A 25,240-nucleotide genomic window follows, 5' to 3' on the forward strand; every position below is an offset into this window, starting at 1 on the left:
GAAGACGAAGTGAAACCGATAAACACAGAACAAAGGAAACAAAGACAACGAAAACAGAACAGTAAGTCCAAGTTCTACGCCGTAGTCAAAGGCAGATCCGTAGGCGTTTTTGAATCATGGGAAGAGTGTTATAAAAGCGTTGATAGGTACCCAAGTGCACTATCAAAGGTTTTCAAACCAGGGAAGACGCTGAGAGGTTTTTTGGCTCTCTAAATTCCGTAATCCATCCAGATGAACAAAATGAAGAGCACCATGTTGACGATTTTTTACCTATCGCCAACGGCAATCACAGTTCAGACACTGAAGCTGAAACAAAAACAAGTCAGTTGCATTCTGGTGTTCATGATGACTTTTGTGAGCAGAATTCTGATAAAACCGCTTTTGAGAAATCGCTTGTAGAAACACTTAACAATGTTACACCGGTAGGCAAGAAGCTACCTTCGCCGCAGTCTGTGATAGCAGATCACCTGAAAAACGCGCAGCAGAAAACGCAGATCTACGATACTAGTATTCAGCTCCTAGAAGAAAATATACTGAGATTGTTGATCTGTACAGCGAAGACAAACGTATAATAGCGCAGAACATGCTCGATCTTAAATATATTAAGAGACAGTCCATGTTCTGAAAACAGATAGCGATAAAATGAAAAAGGAAAGTGAAAAAATAAACAAATCAGTGGTCAACTTATCCGAAATGCTTGACAATAAAATCCTGGCTACTCAAACTGCGTTAGATATTCAACTGAAAGACTGTTTTTCAAGCATCGATCGGCTTGTAAACGAGAGAGTGATAAAGGTGGAAGAAAAACTGAGGGACGACTTTAATGCAAAGCTCGATGAAATTGAAAACAACTTCCAATCGCAAATAGAGTGCCTAAAAAGAGAACAGAACCAGAAAATCGAAGCAATGAAATGTCAACTAAAAGACCTGAGCGATAAATATGATCATTGTGAAGAATTACCGAATGAAGATGGTGCACCACCTGTCTTTTTAACACCTAAACGAAGACACACAGTCAAACAACGAGATTCCGGATTTCATAACGATAAGCAAGGAATCAAAATGTCAAACAGATTTCCCAATGACTTTGCCGAACAACAAAACGGGGGTTACTCAGACAACGTCAGAGCACAAGATACTGCTGACATACCTTCAACTATCTCAATGTCATCCTCCAAATGCCAAGAGAAGACACGCCAACCGCTGCATTACCAAACAGAAGCGAAGAAACTTGTTGTAGGCGACTCGATCACACGTCGATTATCTATCCGACGCATGTTTCCTCGAATGCCAGTTGATCATATCAGAATTTCAACACTCGATGAAGCTGTCAGTACGATGTCAGGAATCCGGTCTACCACGGTAGATACAATTGTTTTCCACCTTGGAAGTAATGACTTGAAAAACGGTTCGTCACCAGCATACTGCCAAAGTAAAGTTAACGAACTTGTCAATATCGTGAATACGAATATGCCGCATGCGGTAATCGTCTTCTCGGACGTCTTGCGTTGCCTTAATGACAGCGCCTTTAACAAGAAGACAGATGAATTCAACAAAGCACTTGCTGGAACTACGAGCGAGAGCAATGACATCGTGATTGTACACCACTCTGAGATCCAGAATTCAGCCAACCATTACGAAGAAGACTGCGTTCATGTCAACGCCAAGGGTACATCTAGCCTTGTGCGAGATATCAAGCAGGAACTACGACTGAGGAACCCAAACAACATCACTAATACATCGTATCTCCGTTCATCGAGATCTACCGACATGAAGTACTACCTGGGTGATCAATGAAGAGAGCAAGGACGACGTGCTTACAACCCTAACTACTGCAACGGTGATAGAAAATATGGCAGTCATCTCCGACAACAAACGCTACCGATATGGGCAGAGTACAGATTATCAGAATGGACAGCGCTCTCGTCTTAGAGACCAGTGGCGTGAGGATAGCTCGCCGATGGTAAATTCACCTGACATGTTTGCAAAATTTGTTAAATTCCTTAATTTTATGAACTCATTCTGAAGCTTTTGAAATTACCGTAATGAATTAGTTACTGTGATAAGTGTAAACGCATACAGTTGGTAATAGTATTAAGCTTACGCTTGTTCGTTTTACAGATATATTCAGTTATATTCGTTATTCTCAAATCCAAAGTTACCAGACATTGTTTTTTTTTTTCCATTTGCTTTTTCCCTTAATATTTGTTGTTACTCCATTTTGGCGTTCTAATTGTTAATCGCACATCCTCATTATTTTTTATTGCCATCTTACTATATTGGTAACTACTTTTTCCTTTTTGTTCACGGTTGATTTCATTCGATTTCTATTTTTGCTTTTGCATCTGATCATGAGACAAAGAAATCGTTCATTGAGTTTTATGCCGTCATTTAAAATAGGCAGTTGGAACATAAATGGTTTGTACAAGAAACAGCAAGACGAATGTTTCACTAATTTCATCTCATCCATGGATTTCATCTGTCTACAAGAAACCTGGCTCAATGAAAGTACAAGTGTTAATTTGATTAGTAACTTGGATAAGTATGAATTTATTCGGAGTGACAGAAAATTAGTAGGTGTAAGATCGAAACGACAGAGAGGGGGTGTTGCTGTTATGTACAAAAGTAAGTTTAAAAGATATATAACAGTAGCACAAAGCAATACAAAAGATTTCATATGGTGCAAAATTGACAAAAAGTTATTGAACAGCACCAGTGACGTATATATTTGTTGTATTTACATACCACCTGAAAATTCGACAAGTTACAGATACAACAATGTGGATCTGTTCGATATTCTAGAAAAAGATATCATCAAATTTTCCTCAAGAGGAGATATCATGTTATTGGGCGATTTCAATGCCAGAATAGGTTCGATTAATGATGTGATTGACGAAGTCAATAATCGGTATATACCGATTCCGGATATTTACACAAATGATGATTTCAGGATAAGAAACAATTCCGACATAGCATCAAAATGCAGTGTTAACAAATTCGGCAAGAAATTAATTGAATTGTGTTTGAACTGTAATCTAATTATTCTAAATGGTCGCACCATAGGGGATACCATGGGAAGATATACATGTTTTACCCCTAATGGATGTAGTGTCGTTGATTTTGGTATAATATCTAAGCCCATTTATGATTCAGTCCATTATTTCAAAGTCAATAACTTGACAAGTATCTCCGATCATTGCCCCATATCGTTATCGTTTTCTGTCAACACGCAATGCCTTGACGATATTATAGACAAGCAGAGTAAATTTAGAGAGGAGCTTGACCCTCTACCGGCAAGATACATATGGAATAGTCATGCAAAACGTACGTTCACCCAATTTTTACAAGCAGAAAATAGCTATATAAACAATATCATATCTGAAAATAATGATAGCGATCCAGATAAAGCGGTGTGTAGCTTTGAAAAGTTACTTACGTCGCTTACTGATAAATGCGTTAGAAAGATCACCCCTAAACCTAAGAAAAAAGGAATAAAGTACGTAATAATAACTGGTTTGATCATAATTGTTTCAAGCTTCGTGACCAGCTTAAAAACGCATTAAAGTTGCTACAGAAATACCCTAATGACCCTTCGATTCGAGGACGAGCATTTACCCTGAAAAAACAATGGAAGAAACTCATCAAAAGTAAGAAAAATGACATGAAAAGATTGAAAATATTTAATTTAGAACATTCTAAAGGTATTCATCACACTTTTGGAAGTTATTACGCGAAATGAATGAAGATTGTGACAGTAATTCTGCAATTGAGTCTATAACTCCTTCTGATTGGTTAAACCACTTCAAAATGCTGCTTAACAACGATTATAATCCAGATATTATTCATTACAACACAAATGAAGCTAACATTATGGAAGAACTTGAGAATCTTGAATCAGATTATGATAAACAAAACGACTTCTTAAACGGTCCTATTCTAAACCATGAAATTCAACGCGCTATAGGGCAACTCAAATACAATAAATCATCTGCAGAAGATAAATTGTGCAATGAAATGTTTAAATGTGGAGGATACTATCTCACAAGTGCTCTTGGAAAACTGTTTAATGTTGTCCTTAATTCTGGAGTAATGCCCAAATCATGGAATACTAGTCTAATTGTCCCAATATATAAATCAGGCTCAAAACAACCCTTCAAATTATAGAGGAATCGCTATTTCAAGCTGTTTAGGAAAATTATTCACTAGTATATTAAATCATAGATTGACAGAATACCTGAATGAAAACAAGAAACTGACTGAACAACAATTTGGCTTTCGGAAAAACTGCCGTACCTCCGATAACATGTTTATATTACAAACCATTGTCAATAAGTATCTGTATCATAGTGAATGTTCGAATACAAACAAAGTAAAAAATGTACTAAAATATATGCGTGCTTCATCGATTTAAAAAAAGCATTTGACAGTGTTTGGCATGGTGGCCTCTACGTTAAACTCTTGAGAAACAATATAACAGGCAAAATGTATAGTATTATAAAATCCATGTATAGCATATGACGTACAAGATTAAACTAATGGGGGTCTAACCAAACAATTCCAATCTACCGTAGGGGTAAAACAGGGATGTAACCTAAGTCCAACACTCTTCAACCTGTTCATTAATGACCTTCCAAACATCTTTGATAATGAAAAGTGTGACCCACCAACCCTTGATAAGACTAGCATCAGCTGTCTTCTCTACGCTGACGACATCGTCATTCTGTCAAAGTCCAAAAAAGGACTACAAAATTGTTTGGACAAATTAGCCATGTACACTACAAAATGGCACTTAACGGTCAACACGGATAAATCAAATATTATGATATTTAATAAGTCTAACAGATATTTGGATAATCACGTATTCTTTATTGGGGGCAAGGAGCTTAAAATAGTTAAACAATTTAACTACCTTGGTTTGGTCTTAAGTGCAAATGGAAAATTTAAAACAGGGCAGGAAAATCTGAAGAAAAAGGGTATGAAAGCAGTGTACCTTTTAAAAGAAAAATTGGTAGAAATCTAAATGTCCCATTAGCACAATCATTATTTGATAAACTTATCAGACCCATTCTTGTGTATGGTTGTGAGGTATGGGACACGAGTGTACCTCCAAATCAGCTATAGAAGACGTTCACCTCAGCTTTTGCCGATTCTTATTGGGAATTTCAAGAAACACATCAAAACTTGCAACATACAGTGAACTTGGTCGTTATCCCATCGAAATTTTTATTCAAAACAGATGATCAAATACTTTAATAGACTTAATAATAGCGAACACTGTCTGTTAAAGGAAGCATTCCTTGTTAACAAAACTCTGAAAAGCAAGATTGTAAGATTGAGTCAATCTGTACTAATATCGGGGAAATGCAACTTGTTAATTCCGATCAAATTATCACTAGGTCTGAATCGACCAAAATTTATGGCAAACTTAAAGGCACATACGATGAATTGTGGGAAAGAGAAATCCAAGATGATAAAAGAACGAATAAAGATGCAAAAATAAATTGAGAACACACAGAATATTTAAACAAAGTATCGAGCTTGAAAATTACATTACTACTATCAATAATATTGATCTCCGAGACAGTCTTGTCAAATTTAGATTAAGTAATCATTCATTAAAAATTGAAACAGGACGCCACAATAAAATTCCGGTACATGAAAGAATCTGCGAACTTTGCGATAGTAAATTTGTAGAAGATGAACAACATTTCATCATTTCTTGCAAATTTTACACCAGCCAAAGAAATCTCTTGTTTGCTGCAGCTGCAAAATATAATACCGCATTTTATGATATGCCTAACAAATTTGAATTCATAATGAAAAATACTAGCATATCAATTCCTCTAGCACAATACATATCTACATGTATGAAATTGAGAATGGAACGCCTATCAGAAATGTAATCATCATTTGATTTGGGTTTTGTTTGGTTTGAATTTATTTCTTTTCGTATTATTACTTCGAAACACTTTTGGTTTCGTTTGAGTAACTTCCTCTTTTGTTTTTGTAACCCTTTTCTTCCCTTCAGAGGGAAGTTATGTGTTTAATAATAAACTATGTGTAAGGCAGCGGCACGTAAAAAGGTAAAAAAAATCCGGAAAACTCGTTGATGCCGTTGTAATGGTTGCTACTCGTTTATGGCATGAGCAGCAAGCACTGGTTGGTTGTTTGCCAGTGGTAAAATGGTGACAGTGTGCAAAGAAAGCGGTTTCAAGACATTGCGAAACAATGACGTCATGGTGACCTTCCTGACCATTCATTGAACCTCGGGCCCGTCACGTGCCAGAACCGCATGCGCCACTCAGGGTCATCACGTGAATTGTTGCACGACGTTTGCTCATATGTCGCTTGAAATTAGTGTTTGTTAGTCAAATATTCCTCGAGGGCCCCGGAAACACGTAATGTTAGCCTGAAAGGGAATTTTGTGGTTAAAGTAGTCATGGTAACTCGATAACGAGCACTTTTTTGTCAATTTCTGTTTAAGGAAGGAATTTATCAAGAACGAGCAGGCAGCTCCTCTCCGGACCGTTTCTTCAAAACAGTGCTGAATTGGAAATATTTCGTTAATCTTCTATGTGTATTTTTATGCAGAAATGCATTACTCTTCGACAATCGTAGCATATTTTTTAAAATATCAAAATTTTAAGTCCTACGATAGGCCCCAATGAAATGAAATCTCAACACGACAGCCCTACTGGTTGTATGGCACGTGTACATTTTACCTCACTGGGCCATCACAAAATTACTGGCATTCGATTAGTCACTCTGGCTGACTCCGTGATGCACTCTCAAATGGATCGTTAGTTTGATACCACATACCATATAATTTGTCTGGCTGGCTGACTAATTTTTTTAACATTTTAAATGAGAATCGCCCTGATACTGATGTTATTAATCTCAACTGACACATAAATAGAAGAAATGTGATTATCTTGTTTGAATGTTTCTTAAAATATCCTTAATGCGAGGGGAATTGCCCTACCAGCGAAAATAACCAGACTGCAAACATATTTCGACACTCAACTCGTCTTGTGGTTATCGTGTACACATCAAACGGGTCTACCAATATGGCTTTCTCAGACAAGGTACCGTTTGTCATTATTTGGCTGGGCTGGAAAACAGTATTTGTACGATATCTGCCATGATTGTATCAAGACACGTCACGTCCGGTTCCAATGAAATTCCGACTCTCGACTGCCTTCCCGGACAGTTTGTGTGTTAACACGATTGGAACTAATTTGGGATAATTGAATCTTCATATTTTTCAAATTTCTCAAAAGTGTTAGGTGCTCTATAGCTGAATATTGCAATATAACAAATTACTCATAAAACAAGTGTATAACTTAAAAAGAAAGCAGATGAGCTTACATTTGAAGATTAAACAAACATTACTTCACTATCCAATTATCCCAAATTAGTTTCAATCGTGTTGTGCTGAAGATGCGACCTGGAAGATAAAAAAAATGACGATGGAGCTTTTATATGGAATAAAAAACAAACAGTAACAGAGGGTACAAAATATTACAATTAAGACTGTGGTACAAGGGTATTGTTTATATTTTGAACATTCCTTATAAAAATTGTATTTTATCGCCATGTTTAAGAGTTAATATCTATAACAGTTGACGATATATTCATTGTTTTTACTCAATAAAACAAGTATTTTCTTGTTATGCACCCCCAGGTATGTTGAAATGAAACTTATCAGCTGTACAATGTTATCGTTGACAAATAAATTCAAGTTCAGAATAAAATTAATTTCTCATTAATAACATTTTGATATCAAAACAGGAGGACATGTTGACAAGATTACATGTAGAGGTCGAACATCGGGCAAATTTTAATTGCATAAAGAGGTGGTAATGAACGTCGATATCTCACGTTGCCGTGTGCAAACTATGTCCAAAAGGTAAAGTTTCATTTTCGTTCTACGCGTTTCACGATATAAAAATGTTATGTGCAGAGAACATTCAGAAATAAGTCAACCGGGACCTACACCATAGACAGTATGTCGGTTTACTATGCATACACCTACCGCAGGTTGACGTTTATATAAGCTATGAATCTGTGAAGTGTTTGCACTTGCAGAGTCTCGCCACTCATTGATGTTTTGGCCAAAGCAGACGCTAAGGGCCGTTATCTTGCTTGAATTCCCGGGTAAACCATGTAAATTGAATTACTGGAGCAATGTGACCGATTAAAGACTAAAGGGCCTAGTTAAGCAGAAGTAATATTAGCCCCAAGGGGAATTTGTGGTTGAATGAGTCAATAATCGATATTTGCCAATATTTTCTCTGTTCATTATTTCGTGTTGTATTTCCCTTAATCTATATTTCCATTTGCTTCTTGGATCAGTTGGTGTCAGTGACAGTGTGTATACGTTTTGAATCATCATCAAAAATTCCCGACTGAAACGTACCGACAGAAATTGAGAACTGACATTATTAATTATGCAGAAATGAAATTGATTTTTATATATAGGTGCATTTTTGAGTTATAAACGTATCAATGTATAATTACTGGAAAGTTTCAGCCGAAGCGAAAAGAAATCACGACTGAAATCGCTACTACGCGACAGCAAGCAAATTTGTGTATTTTTACCCAAATGAACCTTCACAAAATTAAAATGATTACTTTTTGACCCACTAGATGAATTACTGATATCATACCCCCATGTCATTGATATCCACCTGACTACGGCCCTTCTACAAACGGTGAACTGACGTAGGTGTATATGGACACTACAGTATAATGCTGAACGTTGAATACTTCTTATGACACAGCTTTCCGATTCGACTCTTTAATCGATCAAATATTTTCTAAATTTGTAGATTATCCATTTCTCAGTCATCGTGATTTTCATTTTTGTTTCTTCTAATATTGACACACAAGAATCGCCATGATACCGTTATCGTTATTCCCAAATTGTGCCATGCTGGACAAAATGCTTGATATGCGCATAGCATTACGTATATTGACGTATACGGAACACAATATTAATTGCATACGCAACGTATATCTTTGTATATGGAACATTCCAATACGTTGATATGCGTAGCGTATTTCTATGCAGATCATACGTAATGCAGATCTTTGCACACTAAGTGTACAATGTAGTTTTGCATTTTATTAGTATACGTACGTGTATACTTAACGTATTTGACACATGTACAGAATCAGTATATGTGTATATACTGTTGTATATCAAGCATTTTGCCCTGTGAATAAATATGGCCAGTTTTAGTAAACAATGATTATGCGTGTCTATAAATAGAAGGGATTTACCCTAAAACGTCAACTGATCTAGAATGCAACGTCGCCTTCACGCACAACTCTTATCGCGTACACATCAAACGGGTCTACCAATATGATTTTCTCAGAAAAGGTATCGTTTGTCATTATTTTGCTGGGCTCGAATAGTATTTATACGATATCTGCTATGGCTCTATTAAGACACGTCACGTCCGGTTCCGATGACATTCCGACTCTCGACTGCCTGCCCGGACAGTTTGTGTTCAAGATCCCATCTGGAAGATACAGAAATGCCAATGGAGTTGACCAAGCGATTGACCCCGGCTATGTCTGTCGCCAGTGCCGAATATGTCCGATCGGGGCAAAGGTCATAGCCAAATGCTCGTTGTTTGCTGACACCGAATGCGGAGGGTGTATTAAAGAGGGGCATGTGTTTGATGAGGGGACGAAATCTTGTCAGCCGCTGTATATCGTGGAGGGGAGGTTGCCAAGCGATACGAAGAGAGATTGAAATTGGTGACTGGAAACACTACACCGGGAACCTCGCCAGAGTGTGAAAATGGAAGTTATCTTGATGACGAGCTGGATATCTCCACAAAACAAGTTGAAGTGCTGTTTGTTGCCGCGGCAACGCTCTTCGCCATCGTTCTCTTCTCCGCCGTTGTCTTGGCGATCGTCGCTTGCATGAGCGTAGTGGCGAGCCGATCAGGAAAGAAGAAGAATTCGAAAAGGGAAGAGGAAATCAGAAAAGGTGAAGTGAAATTTTGCTCCTTTATGGTAATTTGAGATATCTAGTTTTGCCAGATTTGAAACAAAATTATCTCGCGGGATTCCCCGTAACCAGGGTGGTAAGACCGTATTTAGAGAAATGTAAACCCCTGTCTCAATGTACTGCACAGGGACTTTGGTGACAATAATCGTATCTTACTCTTGGTTTGCCAGGACAAGGCAATAGTAAATTTGAAGCTTTCGCCACGTGGTGTTAAAACGCTGACATCATACTTACATAGCGTTTGATGATGTAATCTACGCGTTTTCCATATGTCGACGCTTTTTTGTGATTTTATCACTTGTTTCGTTAAGGTGGTATCCGCCTCGAAAGTAAAAGACTTAAACTTTTGCTCAAACTTTCCTCAAGGAATATTTCAACCATTCTCTTTCAAATCAAGCATAAAAATCAGGGGTCACCTGGAAATTTGTGTACTAGAGAAACGAATAACCCAAGAGTTATAATTACCGTGTTTTTGAAATTCAAAATTGGCCGCCAACCCTGTGTTAAACTCAATGAAGAAAAAATAAAATTTTCGATTTTCGAAAAACTGAGACGGTAAAAAAAATTCGTACGCCAAGAGCATTAAATTAACCCCCTCCCCGCCACAAGTGACAGATTAGAAAAGAGTGATAAAAGTTTGAGAGTCTGAATATCTGTTCCCGAGGAGCGATCTAACTTCATGAGTAAACAGAAGTGTGACACTGATAATGTGACTCTACTAAGGGTCGTTATGGCGAAAATGTATCTCTACATGAAAATAAAGGTAACAGGTGTATTTTCATAATATAATTTATTTCTGTCTTACAAAGCAAGTGCATGTTCAACATGTTCCCCCCAAAGTTTATTAGCCTTGCAACACAACAAGCTTTTTTAATGACAAATTAATTCTAGTGCGGATTTAACTCGGCTAGCAATAATTGCAATTCGGAATTATTATACGCTTACAGGCTTATGTTGACAAGTTGAACATTAAGCATTTCGACTTCGGAATTTTTTGAAGTAGAACAATTGGACGAAGGTCACCCATAGAGGGAAGGCGATCAAGCTGGTATTTGTTTACTTCAGTCGCTATACAGCAACTCGGAGTCTAACAATACATGTAGGTCGTTTGCCACATAACGTAGCTATTTTAAGGCAAGTGGAACACTTGTCGGTATTTTGAAGCAGATGTTTGTCTCTTTTAACAAATAGCAAGTGGTGACACTTTGTCATGGCTAAACTGGGCCTATTAATGTGGGTCGTCGTATCATATCACGCGGGGTAGGTTTGAATGGGTCCGCTATAATTAGAAATACTTTACATATAATGCCGGTATGGTAAATTTCAGTCATGTGCCTTTACATCCCATCGCCCAGCTTTGTAGGAACACCTACATCGCTTTATTGTGTATATTTCATGATGTCGATATTGGCAAGTATTTCCAAATTGTAAGTATTTTCGCCATAGCACTCCCCAAAATATTGCAAGACTCATAAAGTATCCAATACAAAGTGAATGCATCATAGGAGAATCCAAGTTGACATCAACATTTTTTAGATTTGTGAAGTTACCTCCCTATGTAAATCTGTAGAGACGATAGAAATTGTGAAAAATGTAATATAAACTATGATGGAATGTTCGCTTTCAGCGATTATCATCATACTTACAGAATATAAATAATTCACAAAATACCGGGATTTATACCCGAGAACATCGTACAGCAGTGGTATTGGCGTATCAGGCCACGGGCATTCTGTTGTTCTTAAATGATGGTGTATAAGCGTGTAAACATGATTTCGTATTTTAGTTTCCGTTTGCCGCTGGAGAACTTACATCGTGATTTAAAAAAACAAAAGCCTAAAAAAATGAGGTATTATTAATATAAAAGAAACAGTCGCATTCTGCTTGTTCACCTAACTGATTATTTTTTCTCACGCCCGGTCTCGGTCTCTCTGCACCGCGGCATGCACGGCAGAGTTCTTACCAGCGCGTATTTACCGCAATCATGAAGCGCGTAGAATGACAACGGTACGTTGCTATGACTGCCGTGTACATGAGCGCGGTGACTGGAACGTGCACGCGACGACAGCTATGCACGCGATTCGCTGATCACTGCGTCTCACGTGACTTGACTAGACGCAGCACGTAGTAAGACGCAGATACCGGCAAACCGCCATTTTGAAATGAGACAGTTTTGGTCTCCCGGAAGTTGTTAATTGCGCATGCCCGCACATAGTGCATCATTTTTTATCGCGTGCGTTTTAGTGTACTCTTGTGGCTGACAATATTTCAAAACTTGTAAGAATGTAATTAAATCCTTGGTTAAATTCTAGCCACGTTCGCATCATGAAACTGTGATAATTTTAGCTTTACTTCAAAGTAAAATCGAACAGCCAATGGAAGCGCGCCATGGTTCCACCAATCACGTTTCGTAATTCTAAACATGGCGGTTTCCCGTTACCTGCCTCTTTGTGCTTGTCACTGAGGCGGGGACCAGCCAATGCACGCGAGCGCCTCTGAACTGTCGTCTGCTTTCCCCGGCCTTACAGTGGCGACGCACATAGTCGGAACGCACCAAATCGAACTTCTCTACGTGGGGGGTATGGAACGAAAAAATTCAAATTTATATCGCCGCATTCTGCAATTGAAACCATGGAGATTTTTCGCTTAGGGTCTGTCTACCCGTGTTCCGTGTGCCGTAAAAACTAAATACTATGGAAGATATCAACGTAACCTATAGGGTGGAACAGACATTTGACACAAAATTGTCCATTTTGTGAAAAAATATGGTGAAAAACAAAGTCGTCGCGTGCGTTCCTACCCTCAAAATTACTCACACCGCCCTAAATTTTAGCGTTTTACTCCGTCACCTTGTCGTCCCCAAGTTAGATTTGGCCAGTGATCGATAGCGCAGATACTAAGTTTTGAGACTACGTATTCGGTTTTTGTATTAAAGCCGTGAGACGGAAATGTTAACTTAAAATGTGCCTAAAACACCATCGACCATGACCTAGCGAGTAAATAAAGCCGCCCTCTACCGATGACCTTTGCCATCTCTGTTGTTTTTTTAGAATTTCATTTTTCATCATCATTGCCTTTTTGTTCAGAAATAATGCTTCGTATCCATTTTGTAACTTGTTATAAATGATTTTTTCCTTTCTTTTAACAAAGTAAGCCTACGTCTGATCATTGTAACACAACCTACATCCTTTTTTTTAGGAACAAGGTGTTTTGTTTTAAGGCACATTAGCTGTATTTTAGGATGATTTTTAAATATGTTTCCAATCAAAAGTGACTAAAGCCAAAGTTATTCCCAAAATGCGATAAAAAAGTTTCCAAATTTGGTGAAGAGTGTACAATTTAGATTTTTTAACAATACAATAATTTTTGGCTTCCAAATATGGATTCGAGTAATGACAGGGAATGCAAAAGCTATCTTTGAAAATCAGATAATATATTTTGGATCATGGAGAGCATTGCAAAGTGCATGTGTAGAAAAGATACAGCTAATGGGGCTTTACTGTATATTTCAGGTATTATTTGCTCTTATGTCTAAGCGCACATCCAGACATATATTGCCTTCAAAAATGATTGCAGGACTGCTGAGACTTTGGTTTAGTCATCTTGGTATTCATTTCAGATAGAATAAAATATTTCTGTGTCATGCATTTTGTAATTTATCAAAGGGTACTACACCCAGACAATTTTTGAAACACATTCAACACTTATTCCAAGCTTCCATATTGCCACAACTAATTGCCAGACAGTCAGGAATATTGTTAAGGTCAACATTTTATTGCAAAATAAATAAAAAATCAAAACATTCTTCCTGCACTTTCTGTGTCAGTTCTTTCACTGTATAGATGTTCCGTGATCTGAAAGTAGAAAACAAATGTAATGACAATACATTAAATGGGAATTATAAATAACATTTTAAGGTATGTATCCAATTAAAAAAAAATACACCTTGGGCCTTCTTAATGTACATGCATAGATCACATAGAGCTCTCACATCATCAGCTGTTCCAACACCTAGTCATTTACTCTGGGGGCTGAAGGAATCGCGATTATAATCTTATTTTTTTCAGATCCCCCCTCAATACCCTAAATAATTTTCAAATGCCCCCTCTATATGATCAAAATTTTTCAAGTTCCCCCAACTATCACAATCCCACATATTTGTAAAGGATGTGTATGCAGAAAAAATCACGTATTGCGGCGTTCCGCTCACAGGTGTTCAACACTACCTGCTATTAGCACTTTGTAAAGTCATATTCCTGAGACAAGTTCTTAAATTGATTCATCTTAAAGGCATCAGTAAACTTTTGAATTTATCGGTCTAAGCCATCTTGAGTTCATCCAACTCTGTCCAGGTCAATTGTTGCTGCCGAAGAGCACAAAAAAATGACGATCATCAGAGAGTAGGAAAGTTGTGAATTCTGGCTCATTGCCATGTTGTCAAAACTGAGCACAGTGACTTACCAAAATTTGTTTAAGTCCAAGACATATATGAAGTAGATGCTACTCGAAATGGACAATACTGGATGGCTAAAAGTTCTATCAAATAAATGTTTTAATCTCTGAAATTTTGGGTGTAATAATGGCAAATTTGGTTAAAAAATAAATAATGCCATTTAGTCACATATTTTTTTCATTTAGTCCTCACTGTTCAAAGTTTTACTTTCGTATTATTTTATGACAAGAATATGAAAATATAGAAAATCAAGCATGGTGACCTCATCTTTTTCTTTAATATTTGATTTATTCTCATATGCCACAATTCAAAAATTCACGATAACTTTTCAAGTCTCCTGGTCTTCCATATGTTGCTCCCTGGCCTGTATGTTTCACTGTCATGATCGTCATTTGACCGAAACCCTTCTTCAACTACCGTGTACATCAGAGTCATAACTATCTCTGCACTGCTCACGTATGCAGTAACAGTGACACTGCAGTAGCAGGGCAGAATCTGATAGTGATACTTTGATAATTTTGACAATATTTTTGTTCAGTTTATACAACTGAGTTCTTGTTCTACTCCCTACAGCATCTTGAACTGTCCAATATTCAGATTGCTATCACAGCCTGTGTATGTGTACCATGCATTTGTATCACTGACTGTCAGTCTGAACTCTAATTAAATTGTCACCAAATACATATTTGTATATACAGGTTTTGTCGACAAACTGAATATTGTGTGTTTGAGCATGCTGTAGGGAGACAACAAGAAACTGTAGTTGATATGTCACACAGAAATATTGCAAAAATCATCAACATTTGCAGCTTCTGCCCTGTGTAACTAGGCTCATTTGGCTTTTTACGACAAATCACACGTTTAGATTTGTTCGAAATAAATGTCATGAAATGTAACAAAAATGGTTCTAGATTTTGTTAAATTATTACTAACATTACAACAATTCCATGACATAAAAATTGTATTCATTTTTCGTTGAATTACCTACAAAAACTTTGAATTTGAAAATGTAAAACATAAAAGGGAACCAAAAATTTTCAAGTTCCCCCTACAGGTGGAGCAAAATTTTCAAGTCCCCCTCCCCTCTACTACCCAAAAATTTTCGAATCCCCCTGAATTCCTCCAGCCCCCTTAACCGTTTTTTGTGAAGGCAACCTTACGAGTTTTATGAATCATGTACATATTATTGACACAAGTATTTTTATCCTACACATAAACAGATGCTTTTATATTTTAGAATGCAGCTTTTAGCATATCAAACAGAGAGCTTGTCATCAGATCTGTGTATATATTTTTTTGATGAAAAGGGAAGAAATATCATTTCTCTACACAGAATGTTGCGATGGAAACTAATGAAACTGTCAGATACGGAGGAAGATTTTTCGCTCATCCCAAATAGATGTTCTGCAAAATAACAGTTCCGTTATACCCTGCAATATTATTTTAGTTGCAATCGATTACCGGCCATGTTGTACGGCCTCCTTGGCTCACTTCCGGTTTGTACATAGCTGAAAATAAATCGCTCTCAGAATGCCATCCGATCTCCCCAAGTCCGATTTTGCTCCAGCACATTAAATGATGAGTAAGGATAATAAATTTACCAAAACTTTACAAATTAAACCCATGAGACGGAAATGTTAACTTCTCAAACGACGGTATTAATTTCGCAAGTTTCTGCCAGATATGTCACAACCCATCCACAATTGACATTGAAAGTTTTTGCCGTATTTCAGAAAAAATGTCAAATATTTGGGGAAAAGCCATCAAAACAACTGTCGGGCCATCAATCTACTAGAACCAACGCACTTAAAACATATTTATCTAATTTAACGGTCAAAATTTAATGAAATTTGGAGAGCTCAGCTTACCTGATGTGTCGCCCTGTCAGTCAGCTTCGACTCGGTGGCGCCCGTCGTCTCGCCTTAGCGACGACAGAATCTGGAATAGACACGCCTAGCAACAACGGAGAAATCGCCTATGTGCGTCCGCACTGTCAGAGATGTATATGATTATGTGAAACGTCGCGCGCGTACCTATAGTACGCGTATATATGCGTGCGTCGTTCCGCCGCGACGTTTAGCATCGAAAGAATACGGTCGATGTGGTCGCTTGTGACGTTCCCGTAGACACGTCCGACCTTGATCTGGTTTTGTAGCTAAGTAGTCATTTCAATCTGAACGGCATTCTGTTATAATTTCTTACACAGTTATCATCAAAGTTGGTATTTACATATAAGCAGCTTAGTTTATTCAGACTATCAAATCAGAACAACAGAGTGCCCGTGATCAGACCTTACCTAAGTGTACGATGTATAAGGACATACATCCTTTGATTTTGTGAATAACATAATGTATACACAATTTCAAGTCGAATTTTTGTAGAAAAGTGTAAAGTCTAGACAAGTCTTCGTTTACTGCGTGACTTAGCTATCATGGGATTTTAGGGAAATTTGTGATTTGACTTGTTTTTTTCCAGTGTTTACATAAAACTTGTGAGATAAAAGGTCAACTAGCGCCCATTATATACCATCCACTGATACCAAAACTTACTGTATGATTAAACTCCGAAGAGGATATATAATAACTGGATTTATATAGAAGCAAAGCTGTCCTTAGACTATCATAGGTTTCGACAGTTTGAGCGCTGAATGGTCAATGTCATAAATTTTGAAAGAAGACACGATGAATAGGTGTGAGTATGCAAACACGATGCTTGCCGACAATATGCACTGTTTTTTTGTTAATCGTAAATGATGATGATGATGATGATGATGATTTTCCAGTCCGCAACAAGATGTGTATTTGTCAATAATTGCAGTATACATAAGACATATAGTACGGCTGCGTTGACAAGTTAATGTAGCTTTAGCGTTGTTAGGTACAGATCCATTGATTGAAATCGTACCTTGTTTCCAGATGTCGCAAAGTCGAATATTAGTTTCATTTCTCAACAAATACACGTACATGAGTCCTTCGGCCCGCGGAGACAAAGTAGACAGAACATCAGCCAGACTTGTTTAAATGAAGACTCTCATAGATTCCATGATTATCGAATCGGCTGAAGAAATCTTGCGAGGTCGCGCACAAAATGAACGAAGGATCTTTTTTCAAGGGTCTATGTGAAGGCATGCGGGCATACAGACTCAGAGCCTTCCGTCGTGTGCGGGCGCTCGCGCAATATTCCTTTATAGTCTGGCGGATAAAATGAAGTCTAAATTCACGTATTTTGCAACGTATGTAACATCTACTTCTGCACATTCCAGATGAGTAGAACGTACGTACCTCTGGTACAGATTTCGTTCAATATTGTAATTTTTCTGGTCTACCTGCATCCTTAAAACGTTTTGATGGCTCGCTTTGTCTCAAAGCGAAAAAATAACGTTTCACAGTTTTGATGATTTTATATTTTTCTTATCAATGGGGCTATCGCAACCATTTTGACTTTCAAATATTTGTAAATCTTACTTATTGAAATATTTGCAAAACGCATGTTCGTAAAAATAATTGTAAAATCTTAGATAAAACATTTGCATCATAAAGTGACACTGTAACCAAGGGCAATCGCCTTCAGCGCATACGCTGATGAGGGGAAAAACGCATATGCAAACAAATGCAAGGCTAAGTATGTTCTCATTTTGGCAACTGTGTATTACAATAATACACACCGCAAAAGAAGATGACGAATATCGATAATAACAAATTGCGACACACTGGGCTATTACGGCAGTGATATGCGCAAACATCATGACGCAACCACTTGGGAGTTTCCCGGTCACTTGTTTCGTGACGTTTGCAATAAGTGTTTTACGAGGTCCCTTGCTATTGTTTGCTTCATTGAGTTCAGATAATCGAATGTATCTGGCACATTGTTGTTTTTTGTGGTTGACGCCTTTCAAGACCTCAGAAACGTTTACTCACTCGATTTCATGTCAAAATTGTTGTATTCTTGGAGCGTGTACGTTCTATGCTTTCATGCAGTTAATTCATGATTGAAACACTACTAGTGTACTGTATATATTTATGTATTGTCCACTTTTTTGTATTTGATTCTGAGATATTATTTTGTTATCCCATGTATTTAAAATCTCTGTAACCCCCTTGCATATGGGCCGGAGGCCTTGAAACGCAATAAACGCATCTGAAAAAACTGAAATGTACGTAAAATATTGGCTGTGAGTTCAATTGAAACTATGTACAGCCATAATACTTTGGAACCAAGTTTTTGAAATGTATCCGGATTTATTTTGTGGATATGGGCCTCCACAAAGTGATTCCTATTTCGATGAGACTCAATCGGATTCTTTACATACAACACGATTGGAACTAATTCGGGATTATGGGTTTTCATATTTTGCAAATTTCTCCAAAGTGTTAGATGCCATATAGCTGAATGTTGCAATATCGCAAATTACTCATAAAAACAAGTGTGTAACGTAAGAAAAAAAGAAAAGCATATGAGATAACATTTGTAGATTAAATTAAATCTACATTAATTTACCATCTAATTATCCCAAATTAGTTCCAATCGTGTTATACATGGTGTGTACTCAACATAAGTTACGTATTTTATATCTTTGCAATTTGCAACTATTAGATACAGCTGTACATGAGTCAACAGATAAGCATGCACTCCACATTTCTTACTTCAGATATTGGGCGGGGGCCTACTTGCTATTGTTTTCATGTTCGTTTGTTTGGTGAACTATTGTGATGACATTACCAAGTGATATTGTAACTTCTGTGCTTATAAGCTTCAAATTTTTGCAAGTAATTATAGAATACTTGTATAACAGGTCCAGAGTCCATGTTACAACACGCTTAGAAATAGCGTTTCTAATAATGAACTGGAATTACCCGACAGGCTTCATGTAGTGGCAAATACCTATAAACATAGAGCGGGGGGATTACCCAGTGTGTCAGGTAAATATAAAACAGTTGCATTTACTTCAATCACAAATCGTCTTGTGACTTGTTTGGTACATACCCAACCTCAACCCGGCAGGATAGCATGGCTTTCTCAGAAAAGGTATCTTTTGTCATTATTTTGCTGGGCTCGAATATTATTTATACGATATCTGCTATGGCTTTATTAAGACACGTCACGTCCGGTTCCGATGACATTCCGACCCTTGACTGCCCGCCCGGGCAGTTTGTGTTCAAGATCCCATCTGGAAGATATAGAAATGACGATGGAGTTGACCAAGCCATTGACCCTGGCTATGTCTGTCGTCAGTGCCGAATATGTCCGATCGGGGCCGAGGTCATCGCCAAATGCTCGTTGTTTGCCGACACTGTATGTGGAGAGTGTATTAAAGAGGGGCATGTGTTTGATGAGGGGACGAAATCTTGCCAACCGCTGTATATCGTTGAGGGGAGGTTGCCATGCGATAAGGAAGAGGAGAGATTGAAATTGATGACTGGAAAGACAATAGCGGGAACCTCGCCAGAGAGTGGTAATAGAAGTCAGCATGATGGTGATCTGAGCGTCTCCACACAGACGGTTAACGCTCTTTTTGTCGCTGCGGCAACACTCTTCGCCATCGTTCTCTTCTCCGCCGTTGTCTTGGTGATCATCGCGGGCATGAGTGCAGTGGCAAACCGATCAGGAAAGCAAAATAAGCCCAAAGGAGAAGGAAAAATCAGGAAAGGTGAAGTAAATTTGTTTTCCGTATGGAAAGTACGTTGAAATATAAAAGTCAGCCATTTTAATCTTTAGGGGATTCCCAATCGCCGGGGTTGCTAAAACATAAACAGAAGTGTACAGCCCATTTTAATGAGATAGTAATCACCATACGTTTATCTCAGCTTGGTAACACTACAAGGAAAATTGACGAAGTTCAAAGCTTTAATTGCAGTGCTCTGAAACTGTGACATCATAGTAATATATGTCTGCGTTTTTCTAATGTTGAAATCCATATAGTTTTCCGTAAACAACGCTTTGTATTGTAATTTTATTCTATGGTCAAACCACTACATGTACGTCACGGAAATGTACTATAGTGAGTTGCACAACAAGAAAACCAGTCTGCATTTCAATATAAGAGAGCGCACATTAATTCATTATTTCACCTATGTATCTCTTTAGGCTTGAGTTATGAACGCTAGCCCCCATTTGTTTACCCTTGTCGTCAAACAGCGAGTCAAAAAAGATGAACTGAATTAATACAGGTATAAGCTGCCAGGGCAACAAAAAGCAAGGCGATAAAAAGACGCTGTCATGTCTTAAAATGGGTGCATATTACCTCAGCAACGAGAGAACAAGTTACCTCGCGAGGTGGTGCACACATGCCTATACCCGTCATGGAGGGGTGGAAATTTTGAATCACTAACATGACCTTTAGCACTGCATTGTTTCCCAAACACGCACACCCACAACGCCGTGCCAGAGACCTATATTAACAAGTCCGTGTACAGCTAGAAAAAAAAACAACAAACAAAAAACAAAAACAAAAACAGTTATGAAATCTACGAACAATACACTGAAAATAGCTTATGAGCTGTCAGGATCATGGTTTTGCGACGTGAAAGACGAATGGCAATGAGGTTTCGCTGTGCCATCCTATGCTCTGCTGCAGGCGCACAGTTACGGTATTGTAGGGATTGGCATGCGCAGTCATCATGCTTTTCAGGTTGGCGTTTGGACTGTTCTGTACACTTGCGGACAGTACAGTTGCGATTATTACAACCAATATGATTGCACCTTTGATGGAGGATTGGAGTCATACAAACACCGATGCAGCCTTTACCTGTTCTTATAGACAGTCACCGCAAGGTGTCGACCTGAAAGTCGGTAAGGTTACTATAAAATACACAAAAAGGACGCCCCTGATACCGTGACCCGTGAGTCACCTGACCTATATCCACTGTATACAATGGAGGTCTTGGCGTGGCGGTGGTGAAATTCTCGGACAAATAGTCATCTACAGACATTTAGAGGTCATAAAATACCAATTTCAGCTAAAACAGCTCAGTAACAAACAATTACTTTACAGCAATACAAAATTTGACCTGTTTTACGGTATGGTTGGCGACCATACAAAACAGCGCTCAAGTCTCGCGAGATTTACAAAGAGGAACATAGCACATTTTATTTTCTCACGGTCTCTAGTTTGTTTATTATTATAGTACAATAATAATATTGTACAATAATTTCTCATCAATAAATCATAATTTACATCAATCTTACTACTTGCTACGTAAATATCCAATGTATCACGGATAAGTCGATAATTTTATGTAAGATTTCTGTTTCTGCAACATACCAAATATTGAGCGCAATAGGGTAATTCGCCTCAAAACGCAGAATGTTGTATACGATCTCTGACTTGTCCCCAAGACTAGCGCGCTGGTGTTGCGATAGTAGGGCTACGGCTTTGAACAATGTGCGATCAAATTTCTCCGTAAAGTATATGGGCCAACATGATAGCGATCAATTCGACGAAACTGAATTTGACAAACAGAACAAAATTACTAGAAATGCACCAGAAGTAACAGGTACTGGGGCTTCATCCACACCCCAGTGTTCAAAACTCTCTGTAGTGATAAAGATGGTGAAATTCGGAAATTCTGATAAACAATTGATGGTAAAATGTCGAATGACTGATCTGTTCTCTTTGATTCTGCAATGCAAACATCGACGGATTCAGCTACCTGATTACACCCTGTTAAGGATTGAGATTACTTTGCATATTTTCGCGATGATGTCACCTTTTATTTGCTACATAGTTGTTGTAGATATCAAAGAGACAGCAGCAGTAGTGTGGAACCTTTTAGGTCACTTTTTTCGTAAACTCTCGAAAACTCCCACCATTTTTATCGACACAATTTGTACAGAGCCAAGCGCGATGATGTCATATTGATACTATAAATAAATTCTCAGTTGAGCACGTCATTTCATCGGATTGAAATACAAGGATACTTAGAAAAAGTTTCATGACAAGAATTGCCGAGAAGATATTTCTTTTAACGCCCCGAAGACAAGCACTGGCAAAAATAACTCCAAGATTTTGAGTTAATGTCGAAAGAACTCGACCACATGGCCGTTGTAACAGGTGCATTTCACTTTATCCCGTACACTGATATTTAGTAACTTGAGACTATAAATGTCTGGCTTGCTTCCCCTTAAATCGCTACGCCGTGATGTCAACGAACAGATGACTGAAAATGAGTAATACAAATAAGTAAACTAGATGCTTTCGTTTCAAGTTGGAGACGAAATTGCTTTTCACAGAAGAAAATGTCATAAATTTAATTGGCAACATGTGCCGATTGAAACCAGGGCGTTTCCCGTTCTAGGTCGCAGCACGCGTTTTTGGAACAACGGCAGTAACGGTTGCCTTCACCTTTTGAAGAAAAATGACATGCAATCGCCAATTTACAAAAATATGAACAATGATCGAATTTTACTGGATCTTTTGTCTCATAGATTAAACAGAGCTAGGAATATCGTGTGAAGCATTTTATGACATAATGGGATCGTTTTATCGCATTCAACGTATACATCATGCCGGAAGTACAGCAATTTGCTACAAGTGCAGTGACTCGATTACGTCCTGTCTCATTTACGATGCCAATGAGACCTATACAGGAGAGAGAGTAGACGAGAGACTCGGAGAGAGAGAGAGAGAGAGAGAGAGAGAGAGAGAGAGAGAGAGAGAGAGAGAGAGAGAGAGAGATGACGATGATGATGATGGTGATGATTGTAACAAAGATTCCCTAGCATATGTATTTTAAACTGTGTTCTCTATCACATGTTCTTGACATTGGGAACACGCGCGCTTTAATCTATTTAAGGCTATGGTACCTGGTATGGCCATCATCCGTTTACCAGCACTCAATTTACAGATTACTTTTCCATACTTTATAATGTTCTATAGCTATATACAGTATAGCAATTGGGTAAACTCATGCTAAAGGATTAGTCATTGTTCAGATAAATACGCCACGCCTTTCTATTCCACTTTGCATGTCCAGACGAGATACAGATGCAATGTTTGAAGTTGGAAGTTTCGATAGATGATGTAATGGAACTTTTCGGTTCCTTTAAGATAAACTCTTCGACTATCAGGTAAAAAACATTCATCAAATTCGACATACAAACACAAACAGCTCACGACGTATACTCTCGCTTTCCTTTCAGGACGAAATTTGCCGACCACAATCCCGAATCTCCTAGTCGACGCGGTCAAGGACAAAGTCGATCAAATGAAGGGGTACAAAACTCTCGTCAACACTGGAGACGATGAGGAGCAACAATGTCGTAAGCAGTCGTGTCCGGGGAATACTGATCGCAGTGACAAAACGGCCACTTTGGGCAATGTGAAAACGGGTTGTAAACATGGCGAGTGTCTTAATAATGTGTAAGCTGGAGGGCATGCGTACGCCAACAAATATATCATATGAAAGACTTCTCATCGAAAAGTAGACAAAGACGTGCTTTGATATAATAATCCACTAGTAATATAGTCACTGCCATATCTCTCCGTTCTATGTAGAACCAGTGTTATGAATCTGCTTGAATGTTAACTTCAACTTTGCACAACAGAAGCTGGATAATTTAATGAAGGATCAATTTTGAAGAGTATTTCTTTGGTAGATGTGAACTTAAGTTATTGTGTTCAATAAATGTATGACAAAACTTCAATAATGGTAAACCGTTGCATATGTCTATTGAATCTTGACAATATTAAGTGTTTGTATTTTATTGATATGTAACTATTGGTAAATTAAGCAGTTCACTGTGAAAAGATTCTTGGTACAATTGACGATGAAAATCTGCCAAGGAAAACAGCATTTTTACTACACATGACTTTTAGAAAAGTAAATAGTAATATTGCTTTGCTCAGGAGAATGCGACAGCTTTAACCTATGAATACACGAAAACGTTTTATAATAACACTATTTTACCAGACTGCATCACTGTTGTCAGTTATGGGGAGCAGCACCGTTTATGAAAGGGTTGCATATGATTCAGAAACGTGCTTTCAGAGTGATGTGTGATGCAAGGTATAATGTCTCGACCAAGGATTTATTTAAAACAATGTATATATAATAGTTTATAAGAATATTTGTATGGTATTAAATATTTAAATAATCTTGCGCCACAATATATGACAAGTCTTTTTACCGAAATTGACCATAAAAGAGTTACAAGATCTAAGATGCAAAATTGTTAGTGGTTCTGTGAGAGGATTTATTATAAATAGTGCCACTCAGTGGAATAATGTTGATTTAAATATAAGATCTAGTAACTCATTCAGTAATTTTCAAACTTCTTACCTTAAAGCTTTAATATATTGGAAATAATTTTTGTGTTCTGAATTTGTGTGTCTTGTCGGTTTGTTGTTGTCGTTTAGCGTGTGCTTTCATTTATCTCAGTGTGCGCTGCTTCACTCCTGGCCATATTGTATTTTTGTGCATTGTATTGTGTTAGCTTTGTTTGTAATGTTTCATGTAGTTCTGCTTTGTATAAGGTTGTATGTTCAATTGACGGCCTTTGGGAAGATAAGCATCTTTACTGAAGCTTATAAGGCTACCCTCGTTTAAAAGTTTAATAAAATAAAAATAAGATAATAAAATGAAATATTTTTGGGCGCATATTGCTGTTTTGATCTATAGCGTCGATATAAATAACTAAAATCAGAGACAAGAGAAATGTTTTCCTTATTTGGGGCTGAAATAGATAAAGGTATCACCTGGATTTTTGACAAAGACTGGCTTCTATAGTTGTGAGATTTCTCCTAACATTTAAGCCACTGTGCAGGA

General features: G+C 37.7%; 1 protein-coding gene across 2 annotated transcripts in view; it reads left to right on the top strand.

Annotated features, from left to right (window-relative positions):
• Window positions 1–25,027, top strand: part of LOC139139700 (uncharacterized) — a 49,768-nt gene extending 24,741 nt beyond the window's left edge. Inside the window, exons 1-2 of one of the 2 annotated variants that reach the window (XM_070708562.1) lie at window positions 19,423–20,124; window positions 23,616–25,027. In XM_070708562.1, coding sequence (XP_070564663.1) covers window positions 19,485–20,124; window positions 23,616–23,839 — 864 coding nt within the window. In that variant the 5' untranslated portion in view covers window positions 19,423–19,484 and the 3' untranslated portion in view covers window positions 23,840–25,027. Of the gene's footprint in view, window positions 1–19,422; window positions 20,125–23,615 lie in introns of those variants that run through there. The other variant, XM_070708575.1, reaches the window with a different exon arrangement.
• Window positions 25,028–25,240: the final 213 nt, after the last annotated feature.

The sequence above is a fragment of the Ptychodera flava genome, chromosome 1 (genome assembly GCF_041260155.1).
Source record: "Ptychodera flava strain L36383 chromosome 1, AS_Pfla_20210202, whole genome shotgun sequence".
Classification (NCBI taxonomy): Eukaryota; Metazoa; Hemichordata; class Enteropneusta; family Ptychoderidae; genus Ptychodera; species Ptychodera flava.